At 39.8% G+C, this 25,413-nt stretch overlaps 1 protein-coding gene across 3 annotated transcripts in view; it reads right to left on the reverse strand.

Moving 5' to 3' along the window:
* The window catches only part of cfap36 (cilia and flagella associated protein 36), a 105,972-nt gene that overhangs the window by 40,756 nt on the left and 39,803 nt on the right, over positions 1-25,413 (reverse strand). For all 3 annotated transcript variants that reach the window (XM_080200407.1, XM_080200405.1, XM_080200406.1), the window contains 2 exons: positions 23,283-23,370; positions 8,882-9,053 (listed from right to left, as the gene is read on the reverse strand). In XM_080200407.1, coding sequence (XP_080056533.1) covers positions 8,882-9,053; positions 23,283-23,370 — 260 coding nt within the window. The remainder of the gene's footprint in view (positions 1-8,881; positions 9,054-23,282; positions 23,371-25,413) is intronic.

Below are 25,413 nucleotides of genomic sequence, written 5' to 3' on the forward strand. Positions count from 1 at the left end.
AGGCTGGATTACCAACAAAAGCTATGAGATAGGTCTTTGATTTACCTGTTCATTCATGCTTAATTTACACAGGTTCTGATTCAATAGAAAAGTTACAAAAAGTGAAAGTTTATTGATGATTTCTTCATTTGGGATCATTCAGTAAATTTGGTTCTTTTGGCTTACGGATTCCACGGGGATCATAACAAAACTGGGGTCTAGAGTTCAGGATGATCTGATTGAAGAGAAACTGAAATGGGTTCACTGGAACTTTTCAGCATTGAAACCAAAAAGATTTCACATTTGCTTTTGCTATATTTTATTGGGATAGTGATACAATTATCTTTGAGGTTCAAATCTTTGCTAAGACGAGCTAACTCTCAGGGACTTGAAAAAGCAATAAGATGATTTATTGGTAGTGGCAGAGTGGTGATTAAGGCAAGACCAGAAGCTAAGATGAACAGGATGCTTGAAGAATTGACAAGACATCTGGGCTCAAGGAACACTGCTTCTGGTAGTGATTGAATACTCAAATGGAACTCCTCTACATTTTGATTTGGTAAAAGAGTCTCACCTAGTACTTAAATTTAGTGAGAATGGAATGGAGGTGTATTTTGTGTCATTCAAGAAATTTGGCACAAATATGATTTGGATGCAAGAAAACTGGGCTGTGCTCCTATAAGTGTTTTGGTAGGGAAGGTTTTGAAGCTATACTGAACTCTTTGAGCAGAGCATTTGTGTGATTATAAGGAAGTAAAGACTGCAATACTCAGTGCTTATGAATTGGTGCCAGAGGCTTATAGACCTCTGAAAAAGAGAATGAGCAAGGCCTATGCAGCCTTTGCCAGATAAAAGAAAATGGTGTTCAACAGGTGGTGTGGGTTGAAGGTGAAACAGAACTTCAATAACTTAGGGAGACAATGTTGGTGGGGGAAAGTGTCTATTTGGAGTTAAAGTCTTTCCTGGAAGACACCAAGTTTGTAAAACAAAGGAAACCTGTGTTTGCGGACAAATTCATTCATAGGATTTAGCCTTTGCTGTTTCCTAAGATAACAATGCTCTGACCAGTAAAGTTCACAACAAGCAGGGAAGCTACCTCAGATTCACTGAGAATGTAAATCAGGTGTTAGAAAATTATGGGTGTTTTTCCTCATACGGTGAGGCAGGCACGTTGATCATTATTCTTAGAAATTCAGAGCGGCTGTTGGCCAATAATTGACTTTCTCCTAGATAGTTCAATTAATACTGAGGTATTAATTCAGGGGCTCAACAGAGCTTTTGGGGAAGTACCAGTGTCCTGGTATTGTCACTGGACTAGTAATTCATCGACTGAGGTAATGCTCTGGGGACTCAGGTTTGAATCCCACCACAACAGATTGTAAGATATGATTTCAATAAAAATCTGGAATGATGACCATGAAACTATTGTTAGTTGTTGTAAAAACCTATCTGGTTCGCTAATGTCTTTGAGGGAAGGAGATCTGCCAACCTTATCTGGTCTTGCCTACATGTGATTCCAGTGGACTCTTAAATGCCTCTGAAATGGTCCTAGCAAGCCAGAGTTCAAGGGCAATTAATGATGGACAATAGTCTAGTCAGAGACACACACATCCCATAAATGAATACCGTGCCTTTGTATTGAGTTGATTTAAAATGTGACATAATCACAGGTACTATTATTGTTGGTGTTGCTTCCAGTTTGCCCGTGGAAAGTGTGATTATTTGTTGGGAAACAGCTTGTCTGAGGAAAGGTACTGGTGTCCTACAGTTTTAGAAAAGCCACCTGAGATTGCGGAGACAAGCTTTACAGGAGGAATTTCCTGAGATATTCTTGGATTGTGTTGAAACTAGGGCCCAGGCTTATGGGACTCGGCTAGAAGACACAGATTCAGTTATTGAGAAGGACGACTCAATGGTCTGTTTAGTTGAAATTTTTCGAAGGACTTGGATGAGCGTGGTGATGAATTGTTTAGCAGATCCACCTTAGTTAAGACCCAACAGGCAGCCCCTAATCTAAGGAGCTCATCTCAGGCAATGTGTTTGGAGGCAGAGGTTCAAAAGGTTATTACATCAAGAATCACATTTTAATGAGAAAGTGGAGGCCTCCCCAGAGGCTAGCTGATGAGGATTAGCTGTAGAACACCAAATGGTTGTCTCTTAGTGCTGCCAGAGAGGTTGAGGATTGGCCATGCTATTCCAATTGAAGGTCATATGGGTATTTGGATGAGTCAGATGAGGATTTTGATAAATTTTTATTGGCTGAAACAAAGTAAGGATGTTGATTTCTGTAAGGCATATCATCCTTGTAAAGTGGTTGGGAAGTCTCAGCCTCCAATCATCCTGATTCTGGCATTTGATGAACACTTCAGCAGGATCCTAGTGGATTGTGTGGGACCCTTACCGAAGAGGAAATCAGGCCAAAGGTATCTCATGACCATTCTGGATTGGTTTAATAGCCATGTAATTTTTTTCACATGCTTTATTACTGTTTCAAGAAATATTTGCCATTTCTATTAAACCTAATTTTTGCTTTAGTTCTCCTGATTAGTCTTTAAATCCACTTTATATGTTTCACTTTATTAACACTAGACCTAGATAACCAAGTATGACTTCATGTGCAACATGACCTCTTGAAACATCCCCAACATAAAAGTTGATCCCTGGTCCAATTGAATTTCTTTTGGCAACCCATATCTCATGAAAAACCAGATCAATTTGCTGGTCACCATTTTCATGATGATTCATTTAAACAGTATTGCCTCCAGAAATCAGGTGGGCAAATCCAGGATGGTCATGAGACACCTATGGCCTGATTTCCTCTTCGATGGTGATCCTCAGGTTAAATCACCACCAGTCAACTCTCACCTTAAAAGGGGAAAGCACTTTGTGATCATCTAGGAAAGTAACGATTTTACTTTTATAGGAGGCTCTAGGTGCTATACACCAATTACCTGAGGACCAACAGAAGGACATAATTGCTCTACAAAAGGGAACTAAGCCAGTATGTACAGACCAACCAGGTTGGACATCTCTGGCTATCCGTGAGATTGATTTAGGAGAAGCAGAACCAACTAAGCAAAAGCCCTATAACCTCAATCCAAGCAAAGCGCTCTATGTAAGACAGAAGGTTAAATTTATGTTAGATAACAATATAAGTGAACCCAACCAAAAGAGTTGGAGGTCCCTTGTAATACTGGAATCAGATTGATTCCAGTATTACAAGATAAAAAATGCTGGAAAATCTCAGCAGGTCTAACAGCATCTAAGAAGACAGAATAAAGCCAACGTTTCCAGCCAGGATCTTGACTCCTTCATTCCTCCTTGAACACAAAAAAGAATAATCCATTTGTACTCATTGGATGTCATACCAGCCTAATAAGAAGATTGGTCTATTACTGTTCCTAGGGATTATTTAATAGCCATGTAGTTTTTTCCACATGGTTTATTGCACATGTTTCAAGAAATATTCGCCATTTCTATTAAACCTAATTTTTGTTTTATTTCTCCTGATTAGTCTTTAAATCCACTTTATTATTGCTTTCTTGGTCCACGATTGGGTTTTTTTTGTCCTTATGCCTGAATTACTTCCATTGTTGTTCATACGGACTTTTCTATTACTGTACTTCTCTAGTGGCACATTTTAATTGTCTACATTTTGTACCACCTTTAGAAATATTTTTCTTCTAAGATATGCTCTTTTAAGTTATGTTCTCCAGTTTGATCTCAGTCCCCTCAATGCTTACCTTCCAAAAGCTGACTGATTCATAGATTTCTTCCTCACACTTTAATCTATATAAAACATGTTTCACTTTATTAACACTAGGCCTAGATAACCAAGTATAACTTCAGATAAAGGGTTAAGCTCTTTTCAAATTTGTTGTTTCTATCTCAATGAAGAAATTGTGTCCTTATACATCTATTCAATCCATTCATTCACTTTATTATTCAACCATGTCTCCTTGTGATGCCAATGATAACAAAAGCTCCTCCTCTATCAAGAACCTCAAGGTTTCCATTGTATTCCCAAGATATTCCAGCAAAACCCAAGCCAAAGATAGCTTTGTCACCCTGTCCTCAAATCTGAGGCAACTTTTCTCTTTACATGACAAGTAACTATTTTTGTGGAAAGTCAGCAAATGGCTCGCAATCTTATGTGTCCCATTCAGATGTGAAGATAAAGAGTCAAATTCTTTATGTCGTAACTATTACTTAACTTGTCATCTTGTATCTTACAGGTTCATGTTACCTCCTGATTTGCATTGTGGGATTTTTTAACAGATCAGCAGTCATTTATTTTGCAGCCTATCTTGCCAGATTAAAACCACCTTACCTCACTAAATTCACTTTACTATTTTTGCTAGTCTCCTCCTCCTCCTCTGTCTTCATCTAGGATATGATGTGGAGATGCCGGCATTGGACTCAGGTAAACACAGTAGGAAGTCTCACAACACCAGATTAAAGTCCAACAAGTTTATTTGATAGTAAACCCACAAGCTTTCAGGGTTTGCCCCTTCATCAGGTGAGTGGAGAGTTCTGGTCTCAAACAGAGCATGTAAAAGCACACATAGTTTACAGAATACTGATTAAAATGCAAGCACTTCAGTGGTCACAGGCATTTGGCCTCTGATCTTCGGGTAAATATTCTCCAAGGTGGCCTTCACGACATACGACAGCGCAGTCGCTGAGCAGAAACTGATAACCAAGTTCCACACACATGAGGACGGCCTCAACTGGGATCTTGGGTTCATATCACACTATCTGTAACCCCCATGACTTGCTTGGGCTTGCAACATCTCATTTACTGTCCTGTCAGGAGACAATACACATCTCTTTAACCTATGCTTAATACTATTTCCACTCACACTGTCTGCACCTTTAAGAATTGATTAGCTGTTAAGACTCGCATTCTAATCAGTATTCTGTAAACTGTGTGTGCCTTTATATGCTCTGTTTGAGACCAGAACTTTCCACTCACCTGATGAAGGGGCAAACCCCAAAAGCTTGTGGGTTTACTATCAAATAAACTTGTTGGACTTTAACCTGGTGTTGTGAGGCTTCTTACTTCATCTAGGATAGACAGAACTTCTGGCTTGCTCAGCAGTTCATTCTTGGAACAGTGTGAGACATCTCACTTGCTCACCAATTTAATGGTATTCTTTCAATCATGAGTCCATAAAACCTATCATCTATGCCTAGCTGCTTGAGAGTTTACATTCCAGATTAAGCAACGGTTTTCTTAAAGCATCTGGAACTATTTTCACAATCAACTCCCTTAACATTAAACAAATTGTTATAACTTACCATACAAGCCACAATTAACGATTTCTCTACCAGTACTGCCTGCATTCTTTTAATTTCTTAAAAAATTGTCTATAGACTGAGGCATTAAATCATCTTTCCTGAGGATAATATGTCTTACAATATCTTAGTCTATGCAATTGGCAAGATCAACACAAAATACCATTAGTGTTTTTAACTCTTTAAAAATTAGACTTAGGTCTGATTTAATAAATGCTTTCACAATCAGGATTTGAAGCCTGTGCATTTTGAGTTCGATGGAGCATACCGTACGCAATTTTCTAAGCCTAGGGTTGGTCAAAGACTCTGATGCTGGTGTTACATTGTTTTGTTCTTGGTATTCGTTGAGGAGGATTAGAGGCAGCCAGATTTGACAGGTCTTCACCAACGCCCTAGGCCTAGGTTTCTCTTTACTAGGGCTTCAGGACAACAACATTGCGGAGATGCAAAGGCTTCACTGAAACTCTGGATGGATCCTGGATGTTGTTCAATGTTCCCATCACGGTTTTGAACTTTTCAAGCTCCGTGGATGACCATGCAGTTCATCACTAATCCTAACCTTTGTTCCCTTCTGATTATACTCTTGATTTTGTGATATTGGGCAGAATTCTCCCAAAAAAATTCTAAATGTCAAATTTGCATAAAGACTGGAGTAAATCCCTCTGGGTTTTTCAATGGGGTTTTCAAAATGAATCTCCCACTTTCTGTGCACTGCAGAGTGCACTAGTGTGACTCATGTGAAAAAGCTGTAGATGGGGCCTGTTACCGCTGGAGAGACCAGAGGCATAAAGCTGAGATTGGTGCATGCACAGAAATCCCGCACTGAAGGCCTCCCGAACGCTGGCCAGCACAGCAAACACCCAAACACTGTTCGCTGTCCCCTGTCCCTCCTCCCCCCTACCCAACGCTTAGCCCCAATCGCTGGCCTCCCTCCCTCTGTTACCGATCCCTCCGCAGAGTGGCAGCAGGTTCCCCCCATTTTCAGTGATTCCCCTTCCTTCCTCTCCCCCCACCAGCCTCATCTCAAAAGGCACCAGAAATCTAGTGGCGGGAGACTCACTGTGGCACCCAGTGAGAAGCCTACTAAATGGCTCCGCTTGTATATCCCAGTGCAGCAGGAATTGCCCCCATTGTCTTTCATCCTGACAGAGGTGAATGACAGAGGCTTATGTTATCTGTTAACTTGTGAAAATTAGGATCTTTCTCTTTGATTTTATTCGTCCATTGGCATGCTGCGATGGTGGATTGAGAAAGGCACAACGTGCATTACTGTTTGCATTCCACCTTGGTTTTGATGCATGTACCGGGGGAATTTGGATGGGTAAGGGGATCTGTCCATGCTACTTTTGACCCTGTGTCAAATTCTAATTCTTGGGTTTCATACTTTGCAATATAAAGGTATTCCCTTGTCCGGGGATTGTTTGGAGGTATTCTTTCTATTGGGGAGCATGCTGAATTGGTTGTATGACAAGAGGGTTGTGTGGTATTTACTTTTTTATACAAAAATGTTGTAATCCTTACATTAACACTGAGGGAGTACACTTTTGATAGCCTTCACTTTATAGATAAGATGAGTAGCCCCACAGCAAGGTAACAGGTATGTGGTTTGGTTCAGAGGTTTATTTATTTATTTGTGTCACAAGTAGCTTACATTAACACTACACTGAAGTTACTGCGATAATCGCCTAGTCACCACACTCCCTGTTTGGGTACAGAGGGAGAATTTAACATGGCCAATGCACTTAGCCAGCACACCTTTCAAACTGTGGGAGGGAATGTACACAGATATGGGGAGAAATGCAGACTCGACACAGACAGTCACCCAAGCTGGGGATCGAACCCAGGTCCCTGACGCTTTGAGGCAGCAATGCTAACCACTGTGCCACCCTTGTATGGTCTTATAAGTTGTCACTGTGGGTGAGGAAAACCCCGTTAGAACTAATGAACCTCCCACTTTGTACTTTTGTTATTGTGGGATTTAAGAATCCTTGCTGGTCTCCAATGAAGGTACAGACTGATCATCTATCCTGGAAGGGGCTGGGATTTTTTTTCCTGTTGTTGCTGCCTCTGGTGTTGTTGGAGAAGGGGGAATATTTACTAGTGCACTCTCAGGTCGGCTAATCATTGGATATCTAGCCTTTCTTGGCTTGGTCTTCTATATTTACTTGGCTGTGCAGGATTATGATAGGAATTAGGTGGCTCATGGAATGTACAGTGGGTAATCTTCAATTGGAGATCAGACTGGATAGAGAAGTTGGTTGCCCTTCTCCAAGTGATCTTATATAAGGATTTTCAGATTGCCCTTCTTGAAGCTTGGACTCCCCTTGGGAGAGGTGGGGGACTGTATCCTCATATCCTTTTTGCAAACATGTACACTGCTAATCACATCTGGTATCTATTGGCTGATCCTGATGTTCCTGTCTCTGGTGTTTCCTTTCTTTATGTGGGCTGGTGAGGTGTTGATACAGGCCTTTCTTTATCTAGGTATCTGGATACAGGCTCTGATTTGTTATATTTAATTCTAGAGGGTTTCCTTTATCTTACTGAAAGGAGAATTGTATCTCTCCCCAAGATATCCTGTTGATTGGTGTCTTGATGAGTTAGGTCTTGATTAGTTGTATTTCACTCCGTAAGGGATCCCACATATTGTGTAGCTGTTATCCTGTGCAAGAGGGCATGCACCATGGTGACATACTTATGGCTTAATCCTGTTATCCTGTGATTTCCCCAACTCTATCTAGCATCCTTTCATTATCTGTACAAAATGAGACACCGACTACAACAATTACAATGATTGATAAAGCTGAACTACTTGTATGCGTATTTCCTATTTTTTTCTGTATTAATACATCGAATGATAATCACTCTGTACTGTCCTACATTTTGGGGATTTGTTGCAACTTGTGGTAAAATGGAAAAACCTCAATAAAAACATTCATTAAAAAGCATTACAGATCAGGATTAGTCTGGGGTCAATCAATGGTTCATGTAATGATAATGCTCTACACATACACAGTTAAAACCTGGAAATCCCAAAACTGATCCTCTGCTGCTCCACAGCCTTTGCTATTTCAGTCTTCACTGATGGAAACTACATAGTCATCACTTTAATGGCACAAACGCAAGATTACATACTCTACAAAGACATGAAAATGGTGAGCCTTGTAGAATGAGTCCTTGATGGCATAGTAGTGAAAATTACTGCTAAGAAAACTCTAACCTGAAAAGTTAGTAAGTGTGGAATCTCATATCCTTAGAACAAAAGTTTTGCATTTTCCTGTGAGGATTTTTCAGTCTAATTGATTGATGATCCTCCATGCTCCTCTACCTACTGAGAGATATCATATGTCCCTTCCAGCGGGTGTCGCATTGGATTACATGCCCAAAAGCTAGAAATTTTCACTGACAAACCTGTCAATAGCCTCTCGGCAATTGTACCTGAGGTGAACAACGAAAGCCTTTCCTTTGATACTCAAAGCAAAATCCAGGCTTCTATCCATTCAACATCGCAACAAAACTTTGTTGTCACGTGATTTGAATTTAGATTTAGAGAATGACATTTTACCACAGATGTATAAGTACCATCTCAAATATATTTTATTACCCGTTGTAAATTTTCCTTTCCTAGTTCGTGTTGTCTGGAAAGTCGTGCTTCCTCCTGCTGTGCATTCTGCACAATTGCTTTCTCCATGTCATTTTGTGCTGCTCCAGCTTTGGTTTCTGCCTCTGTTGCAAATCTTTTTGCCATCTCCCGTTCATACTCATCTTTTGATTGTCTAGGGAAGATATAGAAACGCACACGTCTAAAATTAAATATACATTTCTTAGGTAACAGTAGTTCTCATGAACAAATTAAATTTTCAGTAAGACACTGGAATCTTGGGGATGAAAGGAATAAGATTTTAAGAGGTTTTTAATCCTCTGCGACATAGCATCTCCTTCCTGTATTCTTCAGATAACGCAACCACCTTCAGTTTTTGGCAGATGGCATAAGTGGTACGATTAAGTGAAAACAACAGGTCAAAATTTTATTTTAAAGGAACGTTTAAAACAGTTTCATCTTTAGGGCGGAAGGCTTCTTTAAAATTACCCTTGTCTAGAATAAGTGATATATTGAAATTGACACAACATGGGCTGGATTAAGCAAATCTGCATACGGCAGCCAAACACGGAGGCCAGAGTTGGGGGAAGACTTTCCCAGTCAATTCCGATGGCCATTTTGATTGCTGAGGATAATGTGGCAGGTTGCAATTTAATGTGCCCTGAAAGTGATGTTAGGTTCATTCAGCCTTTTAAATGCCTGTCTCAATTTTGAATTCCCAGAGTTCGAAATCTTCAGCAAGGTGCATAGGTTTTTGAAGTCCGTACAAAACACGATGATCAATCAATTTGTAAATCTTTGGGGAAAGCCCACGTTGGAGTTGGGAACCTTTTGTTAGATAAGCTTATACAGTGATGCTGTATGCTAAATCAAGTATGTTTTAATGTTATTATTGATTATAAGACTCTGTCCTTAAAAGGTAAGTGATCATTAAATTGACCCGCACTGTCTAAATGTTCAGATGCAATAGAGTGCTTTCTTCAGTACTAAAGGACTCAAATACATTCTCAGCAGTATTGGGAATCATATATTAATGTGCCATCTGAAGTCTGTGTTTTAGCTTTTACATTAACTTAAAGTTCAAGCACCTTTCGAGCCTTTGAGAAAACTGAACAGGAGAGTATTAAATTATTTGCTCCTTTAGTGTGTGATTGATACAGGAGTCACGCTAATATGAACAACATTCACTCAATATATATTCAACATCGCTGTTGACCCCCCACCAGTAAACTGTCTCTATAGCAAGTTTTCTGCTATGTTCAATCCCCAAATGCTCTTGATGTAATTAGATTAGAATATCGGAATGCAAAGCTTCATGTATCAGGATAGAGGACAGGAATGAGATAGAGAATCTGGTGAACTGGTGCAGCAACAATAATCTCTCCCTCAAATGTCAACAAAACGAAGGAGATTGTCAGCGACTTCAGAAAGCATAGTGGAGAACATGCCTCTAACTACATCAATAGGGACAAAGTACAAATAGTCGAGAGCTGCAAATTTTTAGGTATCCAGATCACCAACAACCTGATCACCCCATGCTGACACTATAGTTAAGAAAGCCCACCAACGCCTCTACTTTCTCAGAAGACTAAGGAAATTAGGCATGTCAGCTATGATTCTCACCAACTGTTACAGATGCACCATAGAAAGCATTCTTTCTGGTTATATCACAGGTTGATATGGCTCCTGCTCTGCCCAAGACCGCAAGAAACGACAAATTTAAATGTAGCCCAATCCATCACACAAACCAGCCTCCCATCCATTGACTCTGTCTACACTTGCCACTGTCTTGGAAAAGCAGCCAGCATAATTAAGGACCCCATGCACCCCAGACATTCTCTCTTCCACCTTCTTCCGTCAGGAAAAAGATATAAGCCTGAGGTCACGTACCAACCGACTCAAGAACACCTTCTTCCTTGCTGCCATCCAACTTTTGAATGGACCTACCTTACATTAAGTTGATTTTCTCTACACCCCAGGTATGACTCTAACACTACATTCTGCATTCCCTCGTTTTTTTTCTTCAAGAACAGTTTGCTTTGTCTGTATAGCACAAAACAATACTTTTCACAAAAATAAATCAAATCAAATGTTTCTCTTCAAAAAATATTCCTTGGGATATAACCAGCTCATCTTGATTTCATCAGAAACAGTGTACATGTTTGGTTACTTCCTGTATGGTGTCATAGATCATAAAATACAGGAGCAGAATTAGGCCCATCAAGTCTGCTCCGCCATTCAATCATAGCTGATAAGTTTTTCAATCCCATTCTCCTGCCTTTTCCCCATAATCCTTGATCCCCTTACCAATCAAGAACCTACCACTGTCTTAAACTCAATGATCTGGCCTCCACAGCCTTCTGAGGCACTGGATTCCAGATTCACCATCCTCTGGCTGAAGAAATTCCTCCTCATCTCAGATATGAAGGGTCATCCCTTTATTTTGAGGCTGTCCCCTTGGTTCGGATCCTGTCAAGCTATCCTTCCACAATTACCTTCCACAACAATAATAGGAGGGTTATGTGCCATCTGTTATGAGCAGCCTGCTCAGGGTTGTCTGTGACCATTTTGCTGTCCTGTTTGTGTCAGGCATTATAATCATATCCCTGAATCTTAACAAAAAGCCTCTTCAACCATGGAGAAGCACATGTAAGTGGTCTGCACTTAATGGTTTCAAGTGGCTTATGGACAGTTTCAACAGTGAAGCCTTCCCAAAATGTTGGTGTGAAATCTGGTTATGCCAAAGACCCTGGCTAAAGTCTCACGCTCAATCTTGGAATAATTAGCTTGGATGTGTGACAGATTCTTTGATGCAAAGGCAATGGTTTCTCTTCTTGTGCAATTCATGCATCCAATCCATTCTGGGATGCATCACTTCTAAAATGGTCTCTTTGGTAGGATTGTAGTACTGAAACAGGCGGCAAGGTGGCATATTGGTTAGCACTGCTGCCTCTGGTTCGATTTCAGCCTTGGGTGACTTCTATGTGGAGTTTGCATATTCTCCCCGTATCTGCATGTGTTTCTTCTAGGTGCTCTGGTTTCCTCCCACAGTACAAAGATGTGTAGGTTAGCCATGGTAAACGTGTGGGTTTTTGGATAGGTACTGGATAGGATGTCTTTTGGAGAGTCACTGTAGACTCAATGGGCTGATTGGCCTCTTTCTGAACTGTAGGGATACTATGATCTAATGGTTCAATAATGCAGATTTTAAAGACTTAAAACACTTGCTGGTGTTTGGATGCATCTTAGCACAGCAGTTCCTAGAGAGATCATTCACTCAGCAAAATTAGGGCTATCGGGGATCAAAATATTGAACAACCCTAGGCAGCTTTATAAGTCTTTCTGGTCATGGAGAATTGGCATGGCTCTAACCTTGTCTATTTATTCTGGGTCTGGTACATTCCTGTGGTGGCTTATATCAACTCAAAGAAGTTGATGTGCCCAACACTGATCTGGCATTTCTTGCTATTAAGTACGAGACTCTTCCAACAAGCAGCCAGCATTAGGAAAGGCTAATTTTAGTCATGTTCTACCTTCGTCCACCCCATCACCACAACGTTGTCGACTATACAGTTTAGGACATTTTCATTTATTCTGTACATTTACTATTGGAACATATCACAAAGAGGGAGAGGGTGCAGAAGATGCAAAATATTGAACCCAGAGGCTAGGGAGGTCAAGTTCTCATTGTTGTCCAGACTGAGCAGCCAGTGCTCAGCTCTGAAAGACCGGCTTTTTAAAAAGTAGAATTAGTGTTGACAGTTCAGATTTTATTTTAAAGCCAGCCAACCACAAAGCTGCCTGACAGTAGATCCTGCTTTCAGCAACTGTCAGATCTTTTGTAAAGCAATGCTGCAATGATATAATAAAGGATTTGATTTGTCAGTTGTACTGTGAAAGGTATTGTTTCTTGCGCACTATACAGGCAAACATACCTTTCACAAAAGTACATAGCAGAAAAGGTTAGGGTGCAGAATATAGTTTGTGGTTACAGATAGAATGAAGAGAAAGATCTGCTTAATATATGATAGGGTCATTCAATGATCTGATGACAGCAGGGAAGGTTTCTTGAATCTGAACTGAAACATTATATACGCACACACCATGAGTACAGGAGCACATTGCATATTTCCTGCTCTGTCTACACCTACAACTTTTGGGTCATATAAGAGGTGATATTACTTCCTTCAGTGATTCTTCACTTAAAGTGATCCCACAACACGGGGGCAAAGGATGGATAGTGACGGGGCTAAGGGGTGAGGGCTCAGGGGTCAGTCAGGAGTAGAACTGGCCCATATCCCAACAAACTGAGGCAAGCTTCCTAAACTACTTCAGCAGCTATCCATTTCCTTTCCCACCTCACACCTGCTTTGAGGGGCAGAAATGGCTCCAACACCAGCTCGATACCGACTCCCAAAAGACAAAATGTGTGTGCTGGTTTATACAGGAGGCGAAGTTGGGACTTGCAATTCCTGGCTCTAGCATAAGAGATCCAACTCAAAATGTCTACATCACATCCACAAATCATTGGAATCGTACTTAAGTTCATCTTTTTTAATTCCATTAATTTCATTTTAAGAGTAGGAATGCATCAGCAACAACAAAGCATGACATAATTGGGCACATCAATTAATTTTAACTTTCTAAATAGTAGATAGGTAGAGGCAGTTGAAATCCAAAGAACATTTGGGTTCAGGTACATAGATATTAAATTATCATAAACAGGCAGAGAAAATAATCAAGAATCTAACAGCAAATTAGAAAACTAGGGAGTAGATGTCACAAATGAGCAACAGAAAACCCTAAGCTCCAGTTAGACAAGACCTGGAAGAAGAAATTGTTCTGTAGCACTGTTTCAAGTGGTGCTGTACAGATTTGCATCAATTCCCTAGGGGTTGGCAGCTTCACAGGTTGATATTTGCCTAGTCCTGCAGCATTGACCTCCCCCTGCGAATTGACAAGGCCTATGTAAGTCACTAAGAAAACTAATTTTTCATCCTGGAGTTTTATGAGCAGGTTGTATTCCCTAGAATTTAGAAGGTTAAGGGATGATTTGAACAAAGTTTTCAAGTTATTGAAGGAAGCAGATGAGGAGATTAGCAGAAACTACTCCTATTCACTAAGAGTCTAGGACTGGGAATTGTTACAATTGTATAAGGCATTGATGAGACCACACCTGGAGTATTGTGTCTAGTTTTGGTTTCCTTACTTGAGGAAGGATGTGATGGTATTGGAAGTAGTTCAAAGAAAGTTCACCAGATTGATTCCAGCAATGTAAGTACTGTTGTATGAGGAACAGTGGGATAGCTTAAGCTTATACTCATTGGAGTTCAGAAGAATGAGGGGGGGGATCTGAGAAAGGTATATAAAATGCTAAAGGGAATTGACAAGATGGATATTGAACAAATGTTCCCCCTTGTGGGACAGTCTAAAACAACTGGTCATAGATACGTAGAGTGAGAAGAGGTAGGTTCAAAACCGAGATGACGTTATGAATTTATGGAACTCACTGCCACAAAGTGCAGTGGAGGCAGAATCAATTAACAAGAAAGCAAGAAATATGTATGTTTTTGATGAAAAGCAGATAAAAGGCCATGGGAGCAGGCTGGAAAGTGGAGTTGAGGCGAGGATAAAAACAGCCATGATCATGTTAAATGACAGAGCAGGCTTGAAGGGCTTAATTGCCTACTCCCTTTCCTAATTCCTATGTTCCAATAGTCTAAAAATTAGAACCAGATCTTTCAGAAGAAAAATTAGGAAACACTACTACACAAATAGGACAATGGGAGTTTGGAACTCTCTGCCACAAACACCAATTGATGCTAGATCTATTGTTAATTTTAATCTGAGATTGATAGGAACTAAACTCTAAAGACTGTAGGCCCAGTCTCCTCAATCTCTCCTTATAGATATTACAGAAAGGAGAGAAAAACTGAACTTCTTTATTCTCTTCCTGTCGTCTGCAAGCAAAATTGTTTTTGAATTGTTTTTAAATTTCATTGTGACATGTTTTTGCAAGCTCACGATTAGTGCAATCCAATTTTAAAAAAAACTTGCTGCAACTTGTGTTAAATTAATTCAGAAGGTTAGCTTATTCATTTTCACAGCCAGGGCGGATGTTCGCAACTACGCACATGTGCATACACACATTAAGATGAGACAGAAAAGATTTACAACAATGGGCAATAAAAAAAATACAAATGAATATTAGTTCATGTGGTTTCTAGAGTTCAAGAAGTAGAACAATACATAGTTCATGTGGTTTTTAGAGTTCAAGGTGTCAAAATTTAGATCGTGTTTTCTTTGTGGTGGAATCCAGTCCAGGTGAGTTTCTGGTCGGCAATAACAACACAAAATTCCTTGAAACAAATACCGACAAAGCACAATGAGCTTTCTGCGCTTAGACCCTTGACAGGCAATGATCAGAGACTTTTAAAATCTTACAGGCTTTGAGAAGCTGAGAGATGGTGGTTGGCTGCTTGTAGTGCTTAAGTTCTTTCCAGTTGGCATTAAAGCAGCAGTCTGAGCTGTGAGATTAGAAATGCCTTATTAAATAATCCAAAACGCCAGAAGTATGGCGTCTTGTGACATGGCCCATTAATGAGTTAATTGCATCCTCGCAAGCAGTTTCTGTATTTCTGGCTAAAATCCATTGTTTCCCTTCGGAGCAAAACGGTAGCTGTTAACACTTCAGGTATAATGAGATTTGATGTCTCTGTCTTTGATATCTGGGAAGTAGCTGGGGAAGTTTTAAGTACTAGGCCTGGTCAGAGGATGTATTTTCAGTCTGGGTTCCTAAGACTGCATTGCCAAAAAGAGGTTCTCCAGCAATAAGTACATTCATAAAAGTTAGAGGAAAACATTCTGTTCCAAAAATATTTGTTGCAAAGCAAAGGACAGTGGGGCACATACCAATTCAAAGATCACAATGTCAGGAAGTGGTCCTTTCCTAACAGAAAATAGGAACACTCCATGGTATGACAGATTCAGCTATCTAAAAATTTAGATCCTAACATCCTTTAAACTAACAAAACTAGATTCAGCAAGGTGTTTGATAAGGTCCCCCATGCAAGACTTCTTGAGAAGGTGAGAGGGCATGGGATTCAAGGGGCTTTGGCCTTGTGGATCCAGAACTGGCTTGCCTGCAGAAGGCAGAGAGTGGTTGTGGATGGGTCTTTTTCTGCATGGAGGTCAGTCATCAGTGGAGTGCCCCAGGGATCTGTTCTAGGACCCTTGCTGTTTGCCATTTTCACAAATGACCTGGATGAGGAAGTGGAGGGGTGGGTTAGTAAGTTCGCCGACGATACGAAGGTTGGTGGTGTTGCGGATAGTCTGGAGGGATGTCAGAAGTTGCAGCGTGACATAGATAGGATGCAAGACTGGGCAGAGAAGTGGCAGATGGACTTCAACGCAGATAAATGTGTAGTGGTCCATTTTGGCAGGACCAATGGGATGAAGGAATACAATATCAAGGGTAGGAGTCTTAGCTGGGTTGAAGAGCAGATGGATCTTGGGGTCCGGGTCCATAGGACTCTTAAATCGACCTTGCAGGTGGAGGATGTGATCAAGAAGGCATATGGTATACTGGCCTTCATTGATCAAGGGATTGAGTTTAGGAGTTGGGAGGTAATGCTGCAACTTTATAAGACCCTTGTCAGACCCCACTTGGAGTACTGTGCGCAGTTCTGGTTGCCTCACTACAGGAAGGATGTGGAAGCTATTCAGAGGGTGCAGAGGAGATTTACAAGGATGTTGCCTGGATTGGGAGGCATGCCTTATGAAGATAGGTTGAGGGAGCCAGGTCTCTTCTCCCTGGAGAGACAAAGGTTGAGAGGCGACCTGATAGAGGTTTATAAAATGTTGAGAGGAATAGATAGGGTGGATTCTCAGAGGCTATTTCCCAGGGCTGAAATGGTCGCTACAAGAGGACACAGGTTTAAGATGCTGGGAAGCAAGTACAGAGGAGATGTTAGGGGAAAGTTTTTCACTCAAAGGGTGGTGAGTGAGTGGAATCGGCTGCCGTCGGTGGTGGTAGAGGCGAACTCGCTGGGGTCTTTTAAAAGACTTCTGGATGAGTATATGGGATCTAATGGCATTGGGAGTTACAGATAGTTCTATGGCTTGGTAGGTATAGATGTGATTGGCGCAACTTGTGGGCTGAAGGGCCTGTTTGTGCTGTAGTGTTCTATGTTCTAGATTTGAGATAGATACTTTACATCATAGGTGTGAAGTATAACATGTTGTTTCTTTATCAGATGAAAACCTATACGCAACAAATATTATTTTTCCCTGCTTTCTAAAAGAATCAGTTTAGAACAACTTGTATCAATACAGCAGTTAATGTAGTAAAATATCCCACAGTGCTTCAACAATTTGTACAAATTGTTCAACAAATCAGTACAAATGGGTATGATCTAGTGGCCATTACAGAAATGTGGTTGCAGGGTGAACGAGACTAGGAACTGAATATCCAGGGGTATCAGACATTTCGGAAGGATAGACAGGAAGGAAAAGGAGGGGGGGTAGCTCTGTTAATTAAGGATAACATCAGGGCGGTAGTGAGAAACGATATAGGCTTTAAGGAGCACAATGTGGAATCAATGTGGGTGGAGATAAGAAATAGTAAGGGGAAAATGTCACTGGTGGGCATGGTCTATAGGCCCCCAAATAATAACTTCGAGGTGGGGCAGGCTATAAACAAACAAATAACAGATGCATGTAAAAATGGAACAGCAATAATCTTGGGGGATTTTAACCTCCATATTGACTGGTCAACTCAAGTCGGACATGGTGAACTTGAGGAAGAGTTCTTAGAATGCTGTCGAGATAGTTTCCTCAAACAGTATGTTACAGAACCTCCAAGGCAGTGAGCTACCTTGGATCTGGTCCTGTGTAATGAGACAGGTAAAATTAACGATCTCCTTGTGAGGGATCCTCTTAGAACGAGTGATCACAATATGGTTGAATTTCTAATACAGATGGAGGGTGGTCCCAAACCAGTGTCCTCTGCTTGAATAAGGGGAAGTATGATTGGATGAGGGTGGAGTTGGCTAACGTAGACTGGGAGCGCAGACTAGTTGGTGGGACAGCAGATGATTTTAAAGAAGACTTTTCTCAGTATTCAGCAAAAATATATTCCGGTGATAAAGAAGGAATGTAAGAAAAGGGATAACTAGCCGTGGATAACTAAGGAAATAAAGGAGAGTATCAAATTAAAGACCAATGCACACAGAGTGGCCAAAAGTAGTGGGGCACTAGAAGATTGGGGAGGCTTTAAAAAGCAACAAAGAACTACTAAGAAAGCAATAAAGAAAGGAAAGATAGATTATGAAAGTAAACTAGCACAAAATATAAAAATTGATAGTAAAAGTTTTTACAAATGTATAAAACAGAAAAGAGTGGCTAAAGTAAATGTTGGACCATTAGAAGATGAGAAGGGGGATTTAATAATGGCAAACAATGAAATGGCCGAGGTCTTAAGCAAGTTTTTTGTGTCGGACTTCACAGTGGAGGACACAAATAGCATACTGATAATTGATGGTCATGGGACTGTAGGGGGTGAGGATCTTAAAATGATCACTATTACTAAAGAGGTAGTGCTAAGTAGACTAATGGAACTAAAGCTAGACAAGTCCCCAGGTCTGGATGGAATGCATCCCAGGTACTAATAGAAACGGCAGAAGTAATAGCAGATACATTAGTTGTAATTTATCAAAATTCGTATTTCAATAGTTGTAATTTATCAAAATCAGGTGCCAGGTGATTGGAAAACAGCTAATGTAATGCCACTGTTTAAAACGGAGATAGACAAAAGGCGGGTAACTATAGGCCGGTTAGCTTAACATCCGTAGTTGGGAAACTGCTGGAATCTATCATTAAGGAAGAAATAGCAGGACACCTGGAAAAGAATGGTTCAATCAAGCAGACGCAGCATGGATTCATGAAGGGAACGTCATGTTTGACGAACTTACTGGATTTTTATGAAGATGTAACGAGTGCGGTTGACAGAAGGGAACCAGTGGACGTGGTGTTTTTAGATTTCCAGAAAGCATTTGATAAGATGCCTCGCAAAATGTTGCTGCATAAAATAAAGGTACACGGAGCTGGGGGTAAAGTGATAGCGTGGATTGAGGATTGGCTGTCTAACAGAAAGCAGAAAGTTGGAATAAATGGGTGCTTTTCTGGTTGGCAGTTGGTGACTAGTTTTGTGCCGCAGGGATCGGTGCTGGGGCCTCAACTGTTTACCATATACATATCTGGAGGAGGGGACCAAGTGTAGGGTAACAAAGTTTGCAGATGACACAAAGATGAGTGGGAAAGCAAATTGCGTGGAGGACACAAAGTCTGCGGAGAGATTTGGATAGGCTAAGCGAGTGGACAAGGATCTGGCAGATGGAGTATAACATTGGCAAGTGTGAGGTTATCCACTTTGGAAGGACTAATAGTAAAATGGACCATTATTTAAATGATGAAAAATTACAACATGCTTCTGTGCAGAGGAACCTGGGGGTCCTTGTGCACGAATCACAAAACTCAGTTTGCAGGTACAGCAGATGATCAAGAAGGCAAATGGAATGTTGGCCTTTATCATGAGAGGGATGGAGTATAAAAGCAGGGAGGTCTTGCTGTAATTGTACAAGGTACTGGTGAGGCCGCACCTAGAGTACTGTATGCAATTTTGGTCCCTTATTTAAGAAAGGATATATTAGCTTTGGAGGGGGTGCAGAGAAGGTTCACCAGGTTGATTCCAGAGATGAGGAGGTTAGCTTATGAGGACAGATTGAGTAGACTGGGCCTGTACTTATTGGAGTTTAGAAAGCTGAGGGGAGATCTTATGGAGACATATAAGCTAATGAAGGGGCTAGACAGGGTAGAAGGAGAGATTATTTCCACTTAGAATGGAAACAAGAACTAGAGGGCACAGCCTCAAAATAAGGGGGAGTCAATTTAGAACAGAATTGAGGAGGAGCTTCTTCTCCCAGAGGGTAGTGAATATTTGGAATTCTCTGCCCATTGAAGCAGTGGAGGCTACCTCGTTAAATGTGTTTAAATCACAGATAGATAGATTTTTGACCAATAAGGGACTTAAGGGTTATGGGGAAGAGGCGGGTAAGTGGAACTGAACCACTATCAGATCAGAAATGATCTTATTGAATAGCGGGTCAGACTCGAGGGGCTAGATGTCTACTCCTGCTCCTATTTCTTATGTTCTTATGTTCACAGGGGCACATAAAACAAAATATGACTGGCTGAAGCAATGATCCCAAAACGAGGATTAAAGAATATGCCGTATTCCAGGCCCTCTTACGATCACTCTTATAAATTCACATGTTTGTGTTTATTTATAATTGTTCCCACTAGCTGACTGTAAGTGAGATTCTTTACACTTAAATTCCCACTTTTATAGTTCACACATTTTAATAAAATTGGCATCAGCCATTAAAGTTACTCTGGCACTACTGAAAATCTAAAATTTTAGTTTATGTGCAGTGTAAAAAGCCAAAAGCAAATAGACATTTGATAAATTAACTTAATAAAATTCTCCGTGAGAACACTTGAACAAATGCCATAATTAGCTTCTGCGTATCACTGAGCAATGTATACAATGAGCAATACGACTGGAGGTATTTTAACAATTTAACCTATATATCATTTGAATAATAATTTCTCAATAATAAACTATTAATACAATTAATTCAGACACAATAAAACTAAAGTCATCCAAGCAAATTCTAGCTTTGCTAAATTCTACCGACAGGTTGTATTACGCATTTTTATTTCACTGTTCCAAACGTCTACCCATCATTTTGGTCACCAAAGTAATTAGCAATTCTTAACCAGTGTGCCACAATTCAAAAATACAATTTGGCTGTTACATTTTAAATTTTCCATGCTAAGTTAGGAATTTATTACTTCCTCTAAGTTATAAGTTCTTTTGAATCAAATGAACATTTCATTGAAACCTGTATTATATAATAAATAATAGATGAAAATTAAAGTTGTAGACAGCAACTCAAACTTAACCAACATTGAAAATATTAACTTTGTCATTTTAAAAAACAAGCAATGTATTCTGTTAACTATTCAAGTGCAGAAATGAGCACCGTAATAACAGGATTTGCTTGCATAGAGCAGTTACAAATAAATTTTTCTTAATGTTGTAACCAGGACCATGGGTGGCACAGCGGTTAGCATGGCTGACTCACAGCACCAGGGACCTGGTTTGATTCCCAGCTTGGGTCGTTGTCTGTGAGGAGTCGGCACGTTCTCCCTATATCTGCGTGGGTTTCCTCCGGGTGCTCTGGTTTCCTCCCACAGTCTGCTGGTTAGGTGCATTGGCTATGCTAAGTTCTCCCTCAGTGTACCCAAACAGCCGCAGAGTGTGGCAACTAGGGGATTTTCACAGTAATTTCATTGCAGTATTAATGTAGGCCTACTTGTGACACTAATAAATAAACTTAAACTTAACCTCAGAACAGTACCTTTTACTCCCATACTAATGTTAATTTTTCCACTTCCCACAGACACCACCCTTATGGCCTAAGTGAGTATCTTGTTAATAAATTAACAGCAGGCAATTTTGTACACTGGCCAATTAAGAATGAAGTTGAATCTCATCAAATTCATTTGATGCTGTATCCTCACCATCAGCAGTGGGAGGATACTTACACATACTATAGAGAATGAACGATAGAGTAACAAGTGATTCAGTCCAACTATGCCAGTGTTTTTGCTTCACCCATCTTCATCTAACTATCAATGACTTCTCTTTTGTGTACTCATCTACCTTCCCTTTCAATGACATCAGCTATTCTGTGTGGTAACCTCAACTACTCTATCTGCCCATTTAGGACAGAGGTAAGGATTTTCTTCTCTCAAAGGGTTGTGAATCTTTGAATCTCTCTTTCTCAAAAGACAATAGAAGCAGTCTTTGAATATTTTTAAGGGAGCAATAGATAGATTATTGATAAGCAAGGAGGGTGAAAGATTACCCGTGGTGAGAGGGAGAAACGAATGTGGAATTGAGGTTACACTCAGACCAGCCAGGATCGAATTTAATAGCAGAATAAGCTTGAAGGGCCAAGCGACCTACTCTTGCTCTTAATTTGTATAACCCTGGAAAGTTCCACATTCTCAATAACACCATATGAAACATGAAAATTCTCCTTATATTTATCATCCCTTTTGGTTTCCTCAGAATTGGAGATATCCTTCATACGTGCATCCCCTCAAGCCCTTCCAGAATTCCAAAGACCTCAAGTAAGTCACCTTCACTGCACAAAGTAACTCTTGAAGTCTCAACTTGTTCATTCACCATGTTTACATAGACAAACTCAATTATAAAACTGGGCACAGGAGCTTAAATGGGGAATGGTAGGCAGAAGTGTTCTAAGAAATATAATCAAATTTTGTAAATATAACGCACAACAAAGGCAAAATATTTTATGTATTAAATATATATATCTGGAGCTGACAGTGAATTAATAACTGGTTGCTACCACAATCAGTATTCAGCAGAAAACACAAAAGTTGCTACAGATAGGATTCATGGTTTTTATTCAGTTGAAGAAATGGGGTACTGTTCCTATCCAAATCATTAAGAATAAATGTTCTTCACTTAGAAATATGTAGCTCAACAGCTTGCTTTGACTTACAAATTGTCTAGATTTTACAGCAAGGTGAGAAGTGGAGTTTGTATTTCAACAATATATCACTGCATTTTCATTTTAATTGATTAAATTACTCACTTAATGGACATAATATGGTTAAAATAAAGTTATTAAGTTGCAGTAACCTTATTTATCACACAATATTTGTTAGAGAATGGTTTGACCAATTGGTTGTCCCTTCATTGCTGGGTTTTATCCAGATCTATGTGCAAACATTTTATCCTTTAACCATTATCAATCTATGTGGTTTAAGTTTGTAATTTGGTCTCGCAATATGGCTCACGTATACTTAATAGAAGCTACATATATTCATACACAGGGATCTGTCTTCTACAGATAAAAGGAACATGTCCAGACATTGTGTCTTTTTTGACTTAAACAAAATTGTGGGGGACAATCATTCTCTGGTGCATTCTCCAAGGCAATTCCTCAACCAACCAGTTAATCAGCACTCTTTTCTCAAGCAGTATAAATTTTTGCTCACTTTGAAATTTGGCATGTTTGCATCTGTCCTGATGAGTACAAGATGAAAAACTTCAACAGCATGAAGTTTAACATTTTTGTGTCTGTCCTGATGAGTTAAAGATGAAAAGCTTCAACAGCATGCCTTTTTTTCTGCAATACTAAAGTCAGATGACTCTATTTTATCAATGCTTTTCCTTAGCTAAATTAGTAATTTTAATAAATGATGAGTAATTTACTACGGCAAGATGCAATTTAACACAATTACTCACTTTAACACCTCTCTCAATATCCTAAGTTCCTGTTGTTCCAATTCACTGATCTTGTCCTCTCCATCTGTCAAACATTCAGGTAGAACACCTGTCAAGGAAATAAATGTCTTTTTACAATCAATTTGTAAATGACTAACGTTTTCTTATTTTGAGCTATTTTGCATCATCATTTAAGTCTTTAGAACAGAAGTTTAATATATTAACTGCAAAAGTTAATAAAAGTAGCCTCTCCATGAGGGAAAAATTAATTATTGTAGTAGTTTATCACATTAAAACATTTTAACACCAATGGAAACAGACACTGCTAGCCACCATTTCAAATTTAGGCACAGAAGGTTCAATCCATGCAAAGTCCATGTGTGATTATTGTAAACTGTTTTCCCTTTTATAATACGCACTGATTCCCTATTTTAAGCAGTGATATATTCTTTTCTCTATCTTTTGAAAGCCAGAATGATTGCTGGAGAAGGGATTCAAACATCAGAGATCAAAGGCTGGTAGCAAGAGGGGGTGCAGAGTTCAAAGGCTGAGCTAGGAAGGAGATCAGAAAGGCTAGCTGGGGAGTGGTTGGGGTAAATAGGAAATTAGGATGAGATCAGAAAGTCTAGAGGGGAAATATGGAAGTCAAATTGGGCAGATGTCAAAGACTGATGGAGTAAATCATAGTTCCAGCTGGGCAACACAGAGACATAAGGGATTAGAAAGTTGTGGGTGAAGGCCAGGTTTATGGGAGATTATGGCTATTGAGGTACATGGGAGATCTTATTGCAGGAAGGGATTGCAGATGGACGTGGTCATTGGCCAATTGTGGAAATAATTTCTACATTATGTTTGGTGGGCAAGAGGCAGTGGAGGGCTCACTCCTGCTCTTTGTTGTCCATAAGAAGTGCTGGAAAGAAATTGTTGTGCCGGATCTGGCAGTCCTCACAAATCCTTATGTGCTGGATTTCCTGAGACCAAGGCTGGCTAGAGTGAAATTTAAATCAGTGATTAAATGATCAAACTGTATCCTGGGAACAATTTGGCTACATGTCCCTGCTGTTTATCCTTCATTAAAATTGGAAATGGGTGGATTAGATTTACAGTCAGAATTTTTAACATTTTAACATCCCACACGATAGAAACATTCTGCAGGTTAAAATTTCTCCTCCTGCTTCTGTCTCTGTTGACTTGGTAATTTCCTAATATTGATCTTAAACTGACAGATCTATAATTAATTGTTTTTTTATTCGCCTTATCTTAGTTGTTAATGCAATTATATAGGAACACAAGAAATAGAAGCGGAAGTAGATCACATGGCCTGTCAAGCCTGCTCCATCATTCAATACGATCATGGGTTTCAACTCAACTTTCCTGTGCACTCCCCAGATTCTTTAATTCACTGCGATACCAAAAACTTGTCCATTCCAGTCTTAAATATATTCAACAATGGAGTACAGAATTCCAAAGATTCACAACCCTTTCAATGAAATAATTTCTCATCTCAGTCTTAAATGATCAGCTCCTTTTCCTGACACTGCACCATCACATTTTAGATGCACTGACCAACAGAAACAATCTCTCAGTGTCCACCCTACCAAGCCCCTTCAGAATCTTGTATGTTTCAATGAGATTTACACTCATTCTCCTAAACTCCAGAAAACATAGGCCTCTTTTACTCAGCCTCTCATCAAAGCACAATTCCCTCATCCTAGGGACCAATTTACTGTACCACCTCCAATGCAAGTACAGGGGCACACATCCTGAATCTAAAGAACTTTGGAAAAGGAGAATTACAACTGCAGTTGTAATTCTTTCACCTGTTTCTTTTAATACCTTGGGGAGAAAACCATCAAGTTCTGGAAATCTGTCTATCAAGATGTAATGATACATTTGCATTAAACTTTTAATCAGACTCAGATTAGAAAAGTGCGTGTAGATTTGGCAATCATTATAAAAAGTACATTAGAGCTATAGAAAACACATAGCAAGGGGATGCCAAGGTTGGGAAACTATAGCAATAGAGAGAGATCAAAATAATGGAACTATCCACACTGGAACAAAAAAAGCTAAACAAAATCTAAGAGGGTTCAAAATTATGTTGAGCTCTAGTAGGATGTATTGCTCGTTGGGGAGTCACTGACAAGAGGTA

Source organism: Carcharhinus amblyrhynchos, chromosome 12, assembly GCF_965287045.1.
Source record: "Carcharhinus amblyrhynchos chromosome 12, sCarAmb.v2.hapA, whole genome shotgun sequence".
NCBI lineage: Eukaryota > Metazoa > Chordata > Chondrichthyes > Carcharhiniformes > Carcharhinidae > Carcharhinus > Carcharhinus amblyrhynchos.